This window comes from Pseudochaenichthys georgianus, unplaced genomic scaffold (genome assembly GCF_902827115.2).
Source record: "Pseudochaenichthys georgianus unplaced genomic scaffold, fPseGeo1.2 scaffold_483_arrow_ctg1, whole genome shotgun sequence".
In the NCBI taxonomy this organism is placed as follows: Eukaryota; Metazoa; Chordata; class Actinopteri; order Perciformes; family Channichthyidae; genus Pseudochaenichthys; species Pseudochaenichthys georgianus.
Window position 1 is genome coordinate 70846 of NW_027263047.1, and position 19043 is coordinate 89888.

Sequence of the window (19043 nt, forward strand, 5' to 3'; positions counted from 1 at the left end):
GAGTTCCCCGACGCACCGGGGACACATTTATGTATAAAAGACATCACAAAGTGCATTTTGCATGATAGGTCCCCTTTAAGTTATGTAACACATGTACTTTAACCCTAACCACAATCTTTTCCTAAACCTAACAATGTTTTTTTTTTTTGTCTGAACCTAAAGAAGTTGTTCCATTTCATTTCACACGTGATTGAAACTGTAACTGTTTCACTTTCACAAAGTGGCTGCAGGTGTGGTTTGCCCTGCCACAATATATTGGTACGAAAACAACTAATAACATTTAATTGGCCGATAAATACATTTAAAATGAGACCCAATCCCTACTTTGTTAACCTAAGGATTGAAGTACCCAACAGTATATACAGTAGCTCTTTTAGTTATAGAGGCCATTTAGCTGCACAAGTACTTTTATTTTTAATTAAATATGGTTGCATACTGTAATGATAGAGAGAGATTGTAAAGCAGCTTTGAGTGCTTTATAAATACAGTGCCGATCACATTTTCTACACTCTGTCTGAACTGAACAGACGTTTCAGTCATTCTCGGGCTGCCATGGGGGTGCAGAAACGCTGACCAATCAGAGCAGGCTGGCCTTTTTAGGGTAAGGGGGCCTAAGAGATTCAAACTTTTATGGAGATTTTTGAAGAAAGAGACAGTGGAGACAAATCTTGTGTTTCCTGAACAATAAAGGATTTAAAACCACTTCTGGTAGAAACAGAAAAACCAAAAAGTATTCACCTGAAAATCCGTGTCTCCTTTTATAGCATTTTGTTAATAATAATTCAGCAGTTTTTGTATTATTAACATTTTAAAAGTAGGACTTTCACTTTGAATATTTAAATAAATAATTAAATTAATTATACTATGCTAAATTGCTTTAATGAGAATTTTGTGTCCTGTGGTTCTCTATTTGATTCTGTCACTAACTCTGCTTCTGTGAACACCACAGTCTGTGACTCTGAAAAATGTGGTCTGGAAAACCCTTTTAGTTTTACCCCTTTTACTGTTGATGTTGGTCGTGAAGCTTTAACCAAGTTAGATCCTAAGAAACCGGCTGGCCCGGACAACGTAGAACCTTTCTTTTTAAAGATTTTATTGCTCCACCTCTCACTATTCTTTTTAACCTCTCCCTCAGCTCTAACACGATTCTAAAATTGTGGAAGTCAGCGTATGTCCTGCCTTTGCTAAAAGGAGGGGAGGCCACCTTATTAAATAACTATAGGCCAATCTCTAAGTTGTCAGTTCTGGCTAAGGTTCTTGAACGCTTAGTGAGTGAGCAGGTAAAGGTGTTTTTATGTACACATGACATCCTGTCTAAACATCAGTCAGATGCAGAGGCTAGCCAGTATAGGAATGTCCAGCCATGCAGTGGGTGGTTTGTGAACTACCTCTCTGAAAGGTCCCAATAGCCGCGTTCACACTGCGGTACTTTTCCCACAAAGGTTCATGTGAACTTAGTTCATGATCGCGTTCACACCAAAAAGAGCCGGTACTAAAAGTAGTTCATGCGAACCTTTTTACCCCCTCGAAAGTCCCTGCTAGAGAGCAGGGACTTTCGAGCGGCTCTCTTGTGAGAAAAGAGCTATATTCCTGATTGGCTGGGCGAATTGCAAACCACGCCCCGTAAAACTCCCAAAAAGTTTTGTGAAGCCGCCATTTTATTATCCTCGCATTAGCATTAGCATTAGCCTAGCGCAGAAATGCAGAGAGACTAACTTATGGCAACACAAAATAAAACATGGGAGCGGTGGAGATGAGGAGGTGTCGGCGTTCTGGCGATTTACTCGGAAGGCTTCAGTAGAAGCTGCTGGGACTCCCAGCAGCTTCTCCTGAAGCCTTCCCCAACTCCGGGGACTTCCGGCCGGGGACTTTGGGCGGCAGTATACGCCGTGAAGTGGTTTGCGGCCTGCCAGTAAACCCAAAGCAGAAGAAGAAGAAGTGACGTCAGCGGCTTCATTTGCCTAATCCACCCCCAGGGACTTTTTCCGGTGTGAACGCGATCTGTACTTAGTTCATGCGAACTAAAGAGTTCGCATGAACTAAGTGCATGAACCTTTGTGGGAAAAGTACCGCAGTGTGAACGCGGCTATAGTGTTCATTTTGATGGGCTGTCTTCTGAGTGGTTGAACATTGCTAATGGTGTTCCTCAAGGTTCTGTTTTAGGTCCACTTTTATTCTCCATCTACATCAACAGTTTAGGTGAAAATGTGGATGAAGCTACTTTACATTTTTATGCGGATGATACTGTGATGTATTGTGCAGGTCCCTCCATTAAAGAGGCTGGTGTTAAATTACAGGCTGTTTTTAACACTATTCAGACTCAGTTCTCTGAACTAAAGCTTCTTTTAAATGTTGATAAAACCAAGGTAATGCTCTTTTCTAAAGCTAAAAAGACACCAGAGCCTGTTTTAGATATTGTAACTACGCAAGGAATAAAACTTGAAGTGGTTACCTGTTACAAATACCTTGGTATCTGGCTTGATGATTGTCTCACTTTTAAACTTCATGTCAATAACCTGCTAAAAAAGCTGAGGGTTAGGCTAGGTTTCTTTTTCAGAAACAAGTCCTGTTTCTCGCTTGAGGCCAGGAAAAGGCTCTGTGACCTTTTGACCTGTGCTGGACTCTGGGGATCTGGTCTATATGAATGCACCTGCCAATTGCCTGGTCAAGTTAGATGCTGCGTATCACAGTGCTCTGAGATTTGTGACGAACTGTAAAGTATTAACCCATCACTGTACCCTGTATGCAAGGGCTGGTTTGCTTTCACTAACTGTACGGAGGCTCAGTCACTGGTACATTTTTATATACAAAGCCATGCTAGGGAAACTTCCATCTTATATCTGCTCCCTGATCTCACGGAGAATTGTAAGTGGCTACTGCCTGAGATCGAATGCAGTGGTTTTATTAAATGTGCCAACTGCTAGGACTGTCTTAGGGAAGCAGCTGTTAGATGCGCAGCTCCTCTGTCTTGGAATAGTCTGCAAATTAAATGGAAACTGAACAATCTGGTTCCACTAAATGTTTTTAAAGCTCGGTTGGATGCTACTCAATCGGAAGCTATTGGTACCTGCTTATGTGGATAATTATGTAAATGATGCTGGATGATGTCCTTTTGTTGTTCTGTTGATGCTTTTATGTTTCATGTGGAACTACTTGAACAGGTCTCCCTTGGAAAAGAGATCAATGATCTCAATGGGATTTATCTGTATAAATAAAGGTTTGAAATTAAATGAAATACCCGATTGCATGGCCCGATTATGAGAAAGCAACTTGTCCATGATAAAATCTGTATGTGGGTTTTTGATTGCCATGTGATGAACATGTTACTTCACTAAGATGGTATCACAACAGTACTGCTTACAGCCTTGTTCCCGGAGGTCCCGGTGGTGGGGTCTTTGACGTAGTGGGCCGCCTGCTGGGCACGGTTCTGCTCCTCGTTGGCTGTCCCTTTGCCGAGCGGCTCCGACTCCTTCTTCGAACCCACACAGCCCATGGTGCTCCTGCCGGGGGAGAGACAGCAGAACACGAAGGATGTGGAGCAAATTACATGTAATAGTCACAGTTCTCCCAGCCCTAGAGACAGGTCACACCAATTAAAGATAAACATATAGAGTGACCCATACTGAGCTATATGACCCGGAAGTTACCAATGCAAGGATTGCCTGAACAAAAAGCATTGGGATTTTTCTGTTAGAAAATATGCTCCTTGGCACGTTTTATGATATTTACATGTTTTGTTCAGCAGGAAAAGTAAAGTTAAAAGTTAAAGCCTGTCCCAGTGTGCAATAACATACATAACATTAAATTAGGGCTGTCAAACGATTACAAATGTTAATCAGATTAATCACAGCTTAAAAATTAATTAATCATGATTAATCACCATTCGAACTATGTCCAAAATATGCCATTTCTTTATGTATATTGTTGTGGGAATGGAAAGATAAATGAAAGAAGGCGGATGTATCCATTTAACATACAGTATCTATGTTTATTATAACATTTTGCTGTGTGTCAAAATGAAAGACAACCCACACACCTATCAATCATCAAACCGTGGGGTCTTAATTCTTTACGTGTTGATCAACGGGGGAGTACTTCAGGAAAGTGGACGAGACGGGACGGGGGGGGGCTAGTGGAGTACTTCTTGACCAGAGTGTGAACGTTGTGATCAGCTGTCTTAGCGCAGTTCTCCAGTGAAGGGGGGGGAGTCTCCCTCCGCAGCCGGTTGGCGTAGTTTTGGCACAGTTCCGTTGTACAGACCGACGTTAACAGCAGCCCTGTCTGTGCACACGGAGACCGACTCTGTCGTCCGGTGATCTAACCGCCTTCTGGAAAAGCTTCACAAGTACGTCGGTACGCAAATGCGCTTTGTGACACAAGTGACGGTACACATTTCAGATTACGCACATAAACTGCGTACCAGTTATGTGCACCCCTGTCTGTACTACAGCAAAAGTATTCTCCGTCGGGACTTCCTGCAACAACACCACGCCGTTATCTTGATTCTGATTGGCCAGAAGATATTATCAAAGATGTTCTTTTGAGAAGACGATCACTACGTGACAAAAGTTTTCAAAACCGTTTCTGGTCTTCGGTATTTCCAGAGAAGTGGCTGCTGAAATCAATCTTACTAACTGCTGTCTGTGCAATTTACTCCGCGCGAGTTGGCAGACTTTATTTTGTTTACTTTAACATCATTTGTCATGGTGGGGCTAAGCCATTTCTTGGTATGGGTGTAGCCTACCCCAGCCATACCCTGGCGCTGCCACTGGTGGGATGTATGGGGCGGGCCATTCTGCACATGCGTTAAATGCGTTAAATATTTTAACGCGATTAATTCAAAAAATTAATTACCGCAGTTAACGCGATAATTTTGACAGCATTATATTAAGTACACGGCAGTAGGACAATAACATAAACATTCATACGGAGGGTATAGATAATAGATAGTTAGAGATGGGGTCGTTGCTAAAAAAAAGTAATATATTACATATTACATATTACTTTAAAAAAAAGTAATATATTACACAACTTTGTTACTCTCTACATAAAGTAACTCGTTACTTTACTCGTTACTTTACTCGTTACTTTACTCGCAGGGCCGGCCCGCCCCTCCCTACAGGCAGATCACGCAGACTGCGGCGCACCTAAAGTGTAAGCGCACCACAGTTTTGCCTCTGCGACACTCCACTTGCACCCCCAATTACTATTGCATTAAGGAAGACATAACACTTGTAAGTCTTTCTTTGTATATGCTCTAAAATAGGCTACCAGCCTACCACAACAAGCTAACAGTCTGTGAAACGTCAAGACACTAATTAATGAAACCAGTTCAAGACGCATTATTCTTATCATTCTTTATGAGCGCAGTAACGGTAAGGTATCTAATTACTTATTTATTTAGTATTCCATAACCGAGATGGTCAAACTAAAGTGGTAGAGACATGGCAGAATTCCTACAATGAAGCGGGACATTGAACTGTTCACCCGTGAGAGGGCAATCAACAAAAGAGAGCGGCCGCGTTGAGGGAGTTTACAGATGAGAAGACTCAGCCATGTTTATGCAGCACTGCACGTGGAGATGTGCTCTCGCAAGTCGCACAGATTACATAGGCCGACATGTATATAAACCTGCGGCGGAAACCCCTCTTGTCTGTCAGTGAGTGTGATTATTTTATAAAAGTAACGAAGTAACGCGTGTCGGGGCAATGTTAGTAACTGTAGTGTGATTACTGAATTATAACGCGTTACACTACTCCGTTACCGACAAAAGTAATATTATTACAGTAACGCGTTACACCCAACTCTGTAGATAGTGTGATATCATATGTTGATATCAAAATTATTTACACTTTTAAAGTGTATTTAAAATGTGTATGAGGATATGTGAAGATGGTTCCGGTTATTGCATTACGATTGGTGGTTCAGACGGCCCAGGGGTTGAAACTGTTTTTTAGTCTGTTAGTCCGTGACTTGAAGCTCCTGTATCTCCTCCCAGAAGGCAGGAGAGAGAACAGTTTGTGACCTGGGTGAGAGCTGTCCTTTATTATTTTATTTGCTCTGCTGAAGCAGCGGGAGGTGGAGATGTGTTCCAGAGAGGGCAGGGGGCAGCCGATGATTTTCTCTGCCATCCTCATCACTCTCTGCAGGGCTTTCTTGTCTGCAGCTGAGCATCCTGCATACCACCCCGAGATGGAGTAAGACAGCACACTCTCGATGGTTGCCCGGTAGAAGGACACGAGCAGCTTCTTGTTCAGTCTGTTCCTCCAAAGCACCCTCAGGAAGTGTAGTCGCTGCTGGGCCTTCTTATATGCTGCAGTGGTGTGTGCTGTCAATCTGAGGCTCTCCGATATCTGTATCCCCGGACCCCAGGAACTTAAAGGTTAGACCCTGTCCACTCTCTCTCCATTTAGGTGAAGGCTGGCGGGTTCTGGGGCCTCATTTATAAAGGGATATACGCTCAAAAGATGGCGTACGCCAGTTTCTACGCAATGTTTGCGATTTATAAAATACTAACTTGACGGGAAAATGTGCGGTCCTCCACGCAAACTCTAACCCATGCGCAAGCACAAAAATGGGAGAGACGAGAAACTGCGACACCGTTGGCAGAAGGAAGAATGGAGAGAAATATGTGGAAATAATACCATAAATAAAATGTTACCTCTCATTTATCATATGAAGAATTCATTTTCAAACATTGATTAAAGCCAATCTTAAAATGATTAAACAAACGCCTGTTTGCGACTCCTCAGTGCACACAAAAACATAATTTGGAGAAATAAATAAATACGGATATGTTATTTAAAACCACCTCGAATATGTTGTGTTAATGTTATGAAATGTTTTCTCATAAATGATGCGGTAAGCAGAAGGACAGAATTACGTCTAAACTGACTCCGTTTTGCATTTCAGGTTGTAGATACGAGCATGGTTTTATGTTTAATCGTGTTTTATGCCATTTTCCAAGACTTGATAAGTCGCTCGTAAAACACAGGAGGTATGGAAGCTAAGACACCATATGTGGTCAATTGTACAGCTAATATAACACAACACATTAGTTGTATTTCCTTTAACTGGTGGATATAGAGTTGCTACGGGGGGGTTGAGACGCACAGGCTGCAGTGGAGACGCTGCGCACAGCTGATCGACAGCTGGAACACAAACCACCAACTACAAAAACATAATTCAGATCCAGTCGTCATGACTCCACACCGGGGGGATTCCCCGTTCACTTCTTACAGTTTCTCATCAAGGGGGTATGATCCTGTCCCCGGTACAAAGGCTATGTGTATTGTTTTTGTCATTATCCTTTTTCGGGCCATTTATTTATTTATTTTGGTGACGATCCGACCTGCATGCTGCTACTCTGGTTCAAACTGCATCCACCAAACAATATGATTTATCTCGACCTCCCCAAAATAACCAATATCTGACACGGTGTGAGACGTCTTTTTTAGCTGTTCTGTCGTCATTCCCTGCTCTTCTTCCTGCAGTCAGTCTGAATGAATGAATGGGCGTTTCTTTGACTATTTATAGGCAAATATGGGCGTTACGTGAAGCCCGCAAAAGCTGCACCGTATTTCGAGTCGGTTGTGATTTATAAAGGGAAACCGGCGTAGGAAGTGCTGTACGCACTTTCCTCGCGCAATGTTTGGTGAATCGGAAAATGTCAGAACATTTCTGTACCTACTTTTTACGTAAGCAACTTCCCACGTGAATCCTACGCACAGCGTTATAAATGAGGCCCCAGGACGGTGTTTTCTGAAGTCTAATTGACACATGTTATAATATTTTAAGCGTAAAGGCAAACGCCAGAGGTAAAAAGAGTCACATGACATCATGTCACCACAGCTCGGCTAAAGTTGTTAAACAACCGCCATTTTTACACGTACAAGCTACAGATATTCACCAGTGGGCCATTCACTGACGTAATTTAAATCATATAACAAAACGTGAAGATCTTGTCAGCTTGTGTGAACCACCACATTTATTTTAGGCATCGCCGTCTTTCGTGACGAGGGAACCAGGAAGGGTTGCATGCTAACTCATTTCCCACGTTTAGGACTCATCCCTGCTCCACTCGCTAGTCGCTACTGAGCATTATAAGATTGTAAATCTTTAACATATTCATTTTCAAGTTGGTAGCTCTTCTGTATTTCTAGAAGTTTATGCTGCACATCACCATCACCAAAACAAAAGCATAAACAGTTATTGAATGAACAATAAACTGTTTTAAATCAACAATGAATGTATTACATGAACCTTGAATAGTACAAGGGGAAATATTCTAGTCAAATAACAAACACTATCAGGAGTGAGTATAAAATGACTCTCTTAAATATTCATTATGTATTAATGCACTGTATGATGTTTGCAAAAACATAACAGATACATATTGAAGTACTAAAGGGATTTTTATAACATATATGATTGCATGAAAGTTATATTTTATTTATAGAACATATTGAGATAGAATGGATAACTGTAACATATACATAATACATTTAATTAAAGTCAACGTTTCAGTTTTTCAGTGTATTTAATATATACATTTTCTAATTATTAGGCAACAAGTGTCCATGTCTTTTATTACTGCTTCTTTAATATGTGTGAAGTCACATTTAAAAAAACAAGTCATATACCATAGAATAGTGTCCCCTGAGGAACAAGCTGTGACACATGCTAAGAAAAGTGAGACATTATCATCAATAGCAGTTACTATAAATGTATTCCAACATGTATCTACTATTGGGTGGAGAAGGTGTGAGTTGTTCTCAGCAACAGGGCGTACACTATGACACAGTCTGTTATACGGAACAGTATAAAGGACAGGCATAAGTGAAAAAAACGAGTGTCGTAAAATTATTTATTTAGAGATTGAAGTCCAATTAAAATATGAATTCCTGGAATAAAGTTGACATATTGACAATAATGCCAACATGTCAAAGAAAACTTGACATTTCAGGACTCAAATTAAAACATTTGAGAGTAATTCAATTAGTCTTAGCACATACTGAAAGTTGGACTTTATTCTCTATACTGTACTTCAATATTATTATTCTTCAGACACATCTAGGGAATACTTCTCTTGTATCAAACTGTATCTGATGTACCTGCATGTAAATATGAACGCTGTTATCTGGAGCAAGGTTTAACAGGAGCGAGAACAAAGAGGGAGTGTGTGATGGGAGATACACAGATGTAGAGAAGAGAGAGTTATGATAATATTATAAAGTTTATTATGAGCCCTGTTACAGGCCAACCAGATCTTCCATGCAGTGGTAACATGTTACGGTAAAACGACCACAACTACCACTAAAGAAGACACAAATACCCTCAGTAGATATATCACTAGCACAGGAAAGACTAAAAATACATTTTATTTCAAGCATCTCTTGATCTGTCCTTCAGTAAATAATGCAGTTTAACATAAATCAACTTCTCTAGTCAATGGCTTATATTAAGACAATCATTTTAAATACATGTTCATATGTTGTCTAGCTTTACAAAGACCCATAAAGATATGTTTCGTAAAATTCATGAATTTTGCAAGACACTATAGGGGAACAGGGTAAACATTTGAACTTCCCCACTAAAATGCACTAAAGCATTCTTTGTCCGAACATGCTAATGAGGCGCTATCTAATGCTAACTTCTGTAGCAGAGACTGACGCAATAAGACACCGTTAGACAATTAAACAACCACATGTTTATTTTAAAGATAGCCCAATCCTGCTCAGTGTTGATGTTAAAAATCACATTCCTCTACATTACCAGACTGTCAATCAAGGTAGACCACTCCCAAGCTTCTAAACTCTACGCTTTCAGGCCTGTCACACTTTTATTTTCTCACAGGTGCTACATAGTGATGTCATTATGTTCTGGAAGTGAACATAGGAGTCCAATAGAGGCATTTCGAACAGGGGGTTAGTGTGTCCCCTCAGGGAACACAGGGATTGTAGCCTTTGCAGACCATTTACATGCAAAAAAACCTATAAAACATACAACAGGAAATAGAAAACCTCTTGGGCCTCTTTAAGTTTAAAGTTAACAGATTGTTTTAGTTTATTTCCAGCATCTTGATCTTGACTACAATAAATGTTTTAACGTGCCAACCACCACTGGAATGAACCACACCACCATCAGCTGGAGTTATTTTCACACTTTCACATTCGCCTCAACAACACCACTATACAGTGTCAAGCAGTGGAAAATATTTCATTCGAACATTCAGACACAGGAAGTTCCGGTGTTCTTGAGGTCAGAATGAGTGGTGTCAACTTATTTGCTTCCTTTTTTTTTCCTGTTCCTAGCCTTGTTCCTCTTCCCATGTCTAATTGCATAAGAGCCGAGCCACACAAGTGTCAGAACAGTGGGGGCTCCCTGTCATGTTTTACTGTCATCATTATCTCCACTTTCATCCCAATGGAAGGATCCACAGGATGACAGCTAGCAGAGTTTAATGTGTAACTTCTTCTTTTTCAAGCCGCTTTTGCTAAGGGACTTAATAGGTTCAAGGAGGTCAAGTGTCACTTACTGGAAAACACAATATTAAAGGAATTGTTCGACATTTTGGAATATAACTTGTTTTCTTTTTTTGGCACAGAGTTAGATGGGAAGAATTTTCTAATTGCTCCTGTCTGTATGCTTAGGGCGAGGGTTAGCCCAACCCAGTCTCACATCTAAACGTGTAATAACTATGTTGGTCCACAACTTGGGATGTAGTATTTCTACAAAAACGCCTCTGAAATTGAAAGATCTCTACGTTTTTTTCACCATTAATTTCCAATGGCTGGCGTCTATGTCACGTAATATTCAACTTTCTCCCTGTAGAAAAAAAAAACATGGCCGAACTTCGTTTTATTCTCGGTGGAAAATGCCTATTTTAAAGTTACTTTGGCCATTAAAATGCGTTTTGATGTCATTTGATGCGAGAAATATGAATTGTTATTTCAGATTGTGTGTGCAGTGGATGTACATGATCTTTAGTTTGCTAGTTATTACGAAGATTACTTCAGGAAATTGTGTCTATACAACGTTTTCATTGTTACCAAGGTGGTTGCCAGGGACGATGCTATCGATATTATTTCTGTTATGTTGTGTAACTGTTTAATGGTGTTATCTTTATTGCTACCCCCTTCCCCGTCAATGTATAGTGTTGGTCCACAGCGCAAACGTATTAGATTAACAAAATCCGCATCTAAAATTAAATTAAAATAACCTGTAAGCTTCGGCATGGTTTTTAATAGCTGCTTGTCTCGAAACTCCTTTTCCCTCAACAATTTCCTTTCCCGAGCGCCACTTTCAAACTTTTTCTCCTAAACAACCTTCATCTGTCACTCAATCACTCACATGTGAAACATATTCTCATTCTGATTGGCTGTTAAGTGGTGCCCACTGACTGTTTCGGAGTCATCATGTTTGAGAAAAATCTCTGGAATCCATCGATCTGATTGATTAGCGGAGCAAATGATCATAATACTACGGAGGGAAGATATTTTCGTTTGGATTACTGGTCTGGGGGAAGCTCGCGAGTGTGTGTGTTTGTGTATTTTTGCGTTTGTTTCCCGGGGAAAACACTCACGAGAAACACCGTCTGTTGTTATGCCTGCTGTGACGTAAAGTTACTCCGTTCTCCGCTTGTAATTATGCCGTTACAAGCTTCAAAGTTGTGTTTATCATCTGAATTTGCCGAAACAATTTTAATATCCTGAAAGCCAAGACTTTGTTTATTTGAAACCAGATGAAAACAAACTGTAACGGACCCTGCCGTGTTATCTATGATTACTATACGCCTTTCATTCATAATGTCAGTCGGAGGGAGGAGGAGTGAGTGGCGAGTGAGAGCTGTCATCTTCCCTTTACAAGCTTCAAAAATGTATTTATCGTGTGATTTTGGAAATAAAAATTTCATATTCTGAAAGCCAAGACTTTGTTTATTTAAATGTTTTTTAAAAACATCCAAAATAAAAAACTTTTTTTTTTTAAATTACAATTTTTTTTAAAACTTTTGTATTGGCTCATGATAGGCCCCTGATCTCCGTAGGCCCCTGGGCTTCAGCCCAGGTCAGCCCGTGCATTAAGGCGGCCCTGCCTGTGATAGTCCTCAAGCTCTGTGATTGGATGTTTGATTGTGCTCCGAGGGTTACGCCGAGCGTCGAACAGCACTTTGAAATGGGATGGAACCACGGCAGACTGTCCAAAACTGGATTTGAACGGGTCCACCCTGTCCCCACCTCCCCCACCCCGTCCCCAGAACTACACATGCTGGCTATTGTGTGTTTCGCAACATGCTCTATGGCATGTCTCTGCTGGGAATTGTAGTTGTAAAAGACATTTTCGTATATCCCATAATAAGAAGTTGCCAGTATTAAACTGTGTACATCCCTGCAGGTTTAGGGGACAGGAAACACTCAAATTTAAAACATATAATTAATAAATGGGTGAAAATTGCTTGTGCCCATAATGGGCAGCATTAATATATACCCACATGACAGCTAAGGTCAGAAGAGCTTTATTTAACAGCTGGTCTTATGTCCGTGACCCCTCCTGTTGTTCATTGATAAGCCTGAAACATGCACTTGTCAAGTTGTAAATATGCAGTGGTGTTTATTTGTAAATCATTTAGTATAATCACACAAATTCTGTGTTTTATATTTAATAATTCTGTGTTCTTTATTTATTGATTGTTCAATACCTGACAAGGTCGAAGATGAAAAACTTGGGTCGCAGGTTCCTCAACAGTGCATTACAAGACATCTATCAATATGTGTGTATACCTCCTCCATTAGGTGGAGGTATACAGGTCGTATTAGGTCGTATTCTGCACATTTCTTATACTATCTACATACATCTTATATAAGAGTATTATACATATGTATAATATCAGTTAAAATAAGTGCTTCAACATCGTTTTAATTACTGGAGGAACCTGCGACCCAAGTTTTTAATTCATTGCATAACTACACCGTATAACTAATATGATATGTCAATAAACCTTAGAAAATCTAGAAAGGGATGTGCAAAATAGTCATTATATACAGTCTTTAATGAACTATTAGTAGAGAATAACGAGTAATGAATATACTTTAAAGCAGGCATCCTCAAAGTCCGGACTCCGGTCCGGATCCGGACCGAACCACAGCTGTCTCTGGACTCTGAGCAAATTATACTTTTCATATGTATTATCTGTATTATCTGTGTTATCTTTGAGACAACGCAACAAGTCAAAATTCTCCGCTATGTCCACTGCAAACAGCACTCTGCCTCTGTCTGTCTGTCTGTGTCTGTCAACGCATTAGTCCAATCACATTCAGCTTCCCGTCAGCGTTTTTCCCCCCACAGTCTGCGAATCAGAGGCACAGTAGGGCGGGTCTTCGCGGAATGCGGGTGGGAAAAATGTGTGTTTAAAAAAAAAACAGTCAGAGCGAGAGTTAACAGCTCATCTAGTTGCATCTGTACTATAGCTAGTAGCCTAGTTTCACCTACCGGGGACCCCGGGGTGGCATGGGGTGGAAACTGCCACCCTAAAAATAGGCCTTGCCACGCCAGCTGCCACCCCAGCTGCCACCCCAGCTGGCAGCTTTGTTTTGAAGGAAAAGTTGTGGCTCATCGGACATTTATGAGAGAACGTCTCTAATGTCCGAGTGCAAGTGAATGTAGCACAAGACGCACGTCTTATAACCCCTCCCCCGGCCATGGCGCGAGCGTTGCAATATGATTGGCGGCGATTTCATTTGAACGGTACGGCGCAAAACGAGAAGCATTCGGACCCAAGCACTGAAGGAATGAGGTATTTGCGGTCTACAATGACAGAGAAGAGACTGTCAAGTTTGGCTGCACTCAGCATTGAATCAAAACGCACTAAAGCTTTGGATCTTAATAATTGTTGGCGTTTTCACCTTACGTGTGTACATTTATTGTTTTCTTTGAGGGGGTCTGCCCCCAAAACACTTTTTAAGTCCTGAGAAAGTCAAATAAGATGGTGTGTAAAACTACACTGCCCAGCCAAACAAAAGTAACCACTTTGATTTAACTAGGTTAGTAGGTAAGGGCTTTCCACTGGATAATAACTGAAGTATAAAAGAATGCATGACTGAAGTGATGGAGACCATGTTGAAGGCAAACACAAAGAGGAAATAACAGGTCAAATCAAGCAAATCCCCTCTCAGATTCCACAGCAACCAGAAGAACATAAACACTGGCTGGTGATTTGATTAATCAGCTTTGTGATGGAATACAAAATGCACAGTGCATTTCCTTAGCTGTGGGTGAGTCCACTGACACCGCTGACATTGCTCAGTTGCTGGTGTTTGTGACTTTTTATGATGAGGCAAAGGGGGAGTTTGTTGAAGATGTGTTGGGCCTGACGAACCTCAGTGGACACACAAGGGGGAAGACATTTATAAAGCACTAATGGGAATGCTGAATGAAAGAGGGTGCAGCTGCGACTCAAGCACAGACACAATATCAATGAAAACCGCTGCATACATATTATTTTTGTTTTTGCAACCTCATGTTAAGAATCTTGTTGCAATTGTTTAAAAGTTTGAATGACTGTAATAAACGGACCTTTGTCTTATTGAAAAACATTTTTTGGACCTTTAAGATTTGTATTTGAGTACCCCTGCTTTATAGGGATCCTATTAATATCTAATAATAAAAATAATTAAAACTGCGGTCGCAGATGTGCGCGCAGTGATGAGCGGGCCCTCGCGTCCGTGCGCCTGTCGGGGAGGGCGGCCGGTCGTCCCGGCGTCAAGCAGACGCTCGCGAATCCTGGGAAATGAGCCGTTTCCCATTTCTATAATTTTCGCGTCCCAGACTCCCAGGTCCTCCAGGCAGCGACCCGGAAACTGATGTCTCGAAGGAAAACACATTTCTGTAAAGGCTCGTCGAGGATCGATTATCGAGGAGTCTCTCTGGAGGAGCCGTAACCGAGGATACACTGATTTAGAGGAGAGGAGAGAGGAGTCTCTCTAGAGGAGCTATAACCGAGGGTACAAAGATGTAGAGGAGAGAGGAGTCTCTCTGGAGGAGCTATAACCGAGGGTCCACTGAAGTATTCTCCGGAGTCGATTTCAGCCAACAGTGATGTTTAAAAGAGTTGTGACGCATGGCTGGACTTATGTTAACAAAGCATAGCTCTGCAAACTGTTCCTGTTGTGATTATAAGTTATTTAAGATGATGAAATGTGCATCAGACTTTCTGCCCTTGACCATTTTGTTTACTCACTAATCACATGTCCCCTGGATGTTAGGCTATTTTTTTTTAATACAACTGGTTTAATTCAGACGCAATGTTTACAGTGATAACAGCAATAATATATGTAACAGGCCTACATTACACACTTTATTTGTATGCTTTAGTAGATATCTACAAGTAAACAGTAGATATTTTTCATGAAACCATATAGTGCTTCACATAAATATACAAGGGCTGTAGCCTGATATACATTATATGCTTTAGGAGCGGTATGTGTGTTTTGTACAGTCAGTAGGTGTGTGTTGTGGAGTGTATAGGTGTCTGTTGTAATTTAATTTGCCGCCAGTAGAGCCAGTGTGTGGGTTAGGGGTTAGGGGTAACCCTAACCCTAAACCCTAACCAGTTATGAGCATTTCTTTGTAAGCCCTGCCTAACAAACTAATACGTTTGCGCTGTGGACCAACACGATACATTATAATTATAATAATTCCTTACATTTATTATAGCGCTTTTCCAGATGCTCAAAGCACTTTACAAATACACATTACACATATCATATGGTCACCACTGTGGACAATAGCCACAGGAGCAAGTTCAGGTGAAGTGTCTTGCCCAAGGACACACCGGCTTTACAGACGCAGCAGCGGCGGGTTTCACCCCTTGATCTGATGATCATTGCACAGCGCAACACCGTCCATCTTCACGCCTCGAAGTCATCGAGGTGCTTTTACAAGTACACATTAGTATCATACATGTACTGTGGACAATACCCACAGGAGCAAATCCGGGTGAAGTGTCTTGCACGAGGACACAACGGCCTGACGCAGTGGCGGCAGGAGCGGGTTTCGAACTGGAGTTCCCCAGCACTCCCCCTTGATCTGATGATCAGATGCACAGACCACTGCGCCACCCATCATTGACGGGGTAGGGGGTAGCAATAAAGATAACACCATTAAACAGTTACACATCATAACAGAAATAATATCGATAGCAGCGTCCCTAGCAACCACCTTGGTAACAATGAAAACGTTGTATAGACACAATTTCCTGAAGTAATCTTCGTAATAACTAGCAAACTAAAGATCATGTACATCCACTGCACACACAATCTGAAATAACAACTCTGGAATGAATGGTGAAAAAAAACGTAGGGATCTTACAATTTCAGAGGGGTTTTTGTAGAAATACTACGTCCCAAGTTGTGGACCAACGTAGTTATTACACGTTTTTTTGTGAGACTGGGTTGGTTAGCCAGTATAAAAACAGTGTAAAAAAAAAACAACAAAAAAACAGCATTCGTTAAACCCAATCCTTCACTTCTCATCTCACATCTCTTTTTTGTCAATACTTCAAGAAATTACTGCTCCCAGGGATATCTTAACCTTTACAGATCATTTATTTACATGCACAAAAACAAAAACCTATAGAACAACACTGTAACAGAGGTGATCTCTGGGCCCATAGATCTCGGCCTCCGTTACGGGTAATATAGCACTAAAAACATTGCACAGGAAGCATGGGAATATATGTAATTTATGTAAATTTGTCTGTCTCTGTTTCCTGGTTTCATGTTCAAAGTGTTCCCTTCCCCCATGTCTGTGGCTGTTGATTGTGTGCACCTGGTGCCCTGTGTTGTCTCCTCCCCTCCACCTGTGTCGAATTGCTGATTAGTGTGTGTATGTAGGGTCTGTTGCCCTGTCTGTTTGGAGGCTGGTAGTGTGGGTGAGATCCTGGTGGCTGCTGACTGTGTTCAGGGGAACAGCAATTGAGGCTGTGAATCATGCGCTTATGATTTGAATAAAAGCCCACACCGGGTTGTATTTTTGGACGTTCTGCCTCTGCCTCCTTGCTTGGTCGGGCCGCTCAATTGTCAGCTTCACAAACACACTATAGGTAAAGGGAGAACCCCCCCAAATAATAGGGCCCCTTAAAACAGACCTTTCACAGCTACTTGAATAAAGTTACAAAAGCAATTACTTTTACAATAATCTTTTGTTTAGTTTCATACCGTTCAGGTATGTGTAAGCTTGACTAGAATCTCTTAAGAAAGATCCTAATAGTGGAACACCAAATGCTATATTATCAAGGCAAGGCAAGCCAATTATATTTATATAGCACCAAAGCAAAAAACCCGAAATTCTATCAGACCAACTGTCACATACAACATCATGCGAGAAACTCCCTGGGAATCCATAGGAATTCAGCCGTGGGCAATATTTTGTATATATATATATACTATATATATTTTTATTTATAATGAAACAGTGTGTTGAGTAAATTCAGGTCATAAAGATGAAATAATAATCACATTCTTGCAGTGGGTGAAATACCATTGTCTAAACATGAGGACAGGACAAGAGGCAGTTTCCTTAGCTTAGCACAAAGACAGGTTATCGGGAGGAACAGTAAAACAACTTACCATTGTACTTAGCAATTTAACACATTACATTATGTCTTGTTTATTTAATCTGTAAATATCAGTGTACACAAGAAGAGCTGGGGCCAGAAGTGGAAACTACAATAGACTGTAGAAGAAGTAGAATTATGGTCTGACCATCGCCATGTTGTTTTTTAAAAACCTGCCGTGACATGAGGTTTTTACTCTAAATGGTACCATCATTTACTAAATGAACATTGTGCTGTGTTAAAGAAAACACCACATTAGCAATTAGACCATAAACTCCTCAGGGAAATATTTTCTGAGGTAAAATAATCTAGTGGAAAGTAGAGTTAACCCTAACAGGAGCAAGTAGAACAACCAGTAACAAAGTCAGCAGCCAGTTGGTAATGTTTAACGGCATCTCTCTAAAGTGTAGTCAGTTTAGTCACCATGTGCCAACTTTTATTAGATTTTCTTTCTTATTTTTTAGAAATTCATAGTTCAATAATAAAGCCTTTTTCAAAAACAGTGTTACCTCTTGGCCTTGGTCTCTCTGTGACTATCTACTCTTTTGAGAAGTTAGAAGATGTTCTTGTTTCTAGTGCAGTTAAGGGTCAAGGATGAATTTATAATCACAATTTCAAAAAGCAATGATATATGTATTATATATATATATATATAGCATATAACAATATGCAAACTTTCAATTCCAACTGAATAACAGGATTGTCATGATACTAAGCGTTCAGCTCGAAGAACGATATATTTTTTCATTCAACAACACTAATGAAAATATAACATTGCTGTCCCTTCTATCATACTGTGAGTCTAAGTGTGTATAAAGGCCTGATTCATATGTATCATATTACATCAAACCATGCAAATAAGTACCACTGGAAACAGGAGGCTGTGGAACCATACATCTACAATGTGACAGTACAAGCTTCCAGGATGTGAGGATAACTAGTGTGCATTGATACTTTGTACATTTTACACAACACAGGGCTTAAAACAATTGCCTACTGAGTCAATCTCCACCCAAAATAAACTCTAATTTGTGAGGGAATTAGAAACTAGTCCATACATTACAGAGCATGTTCTGTTATGAGGAGTGACTTTTTTATACACGGATGTAAATGTTGTGGGCATGAGTGTCCCTGTGTGGGACCACCTGGGGCCATAACAACACCACCTGCTGCCGCCCTGGCTCTGCACCAACAGGACAGCAAAAAAAGAAAGAAAAAGTAGCCGAGCCTCTACCAGTCAACTGCATTGTTAACAAGTTACTTATCAAGGAAACGACTGTGGTGCTGGGCTGCATGTCGACTGCATCTCAGCATGTTAACCTCTGTGATCATCCAAACCAACAAGGAGATGGAGATGATCACAGTCATAGCCAGTGTGAGACTTATATTTTACAGATGGATAGATACTCTATCCTAAGTTGGGAAATGATTT

At 40.7% G+C, this 19043-nt stretch overlaps 1 protein-coding gene across 2 annotated transcripts in view; it reads right to left on the minus strand.

Annotated features, from left to right (window-relative positions):
* The window catches only part of hck (HCK proto-oncogene, Src family tyrosine kinase), a 61093-nt gene that overhangs the window by 26349 nt on the left and 15701 nt on the right, over nt 1–19043 (minus strand). For both annotated transcript variants that reach the window (XM_034078796.2, XM_034078795.2), the window contains exon 2: nt 3362–3500. In XM_034078796.2, coding sequence (XP_033934687.1) covers nt 3362–3493 — 132 coding nt within the window. In that variant the 5' untranslated portion in view covers nt 3494–3500. The remainder of the gene's footprint in view (nt 1–3361; nt 3501–19043) is intronic.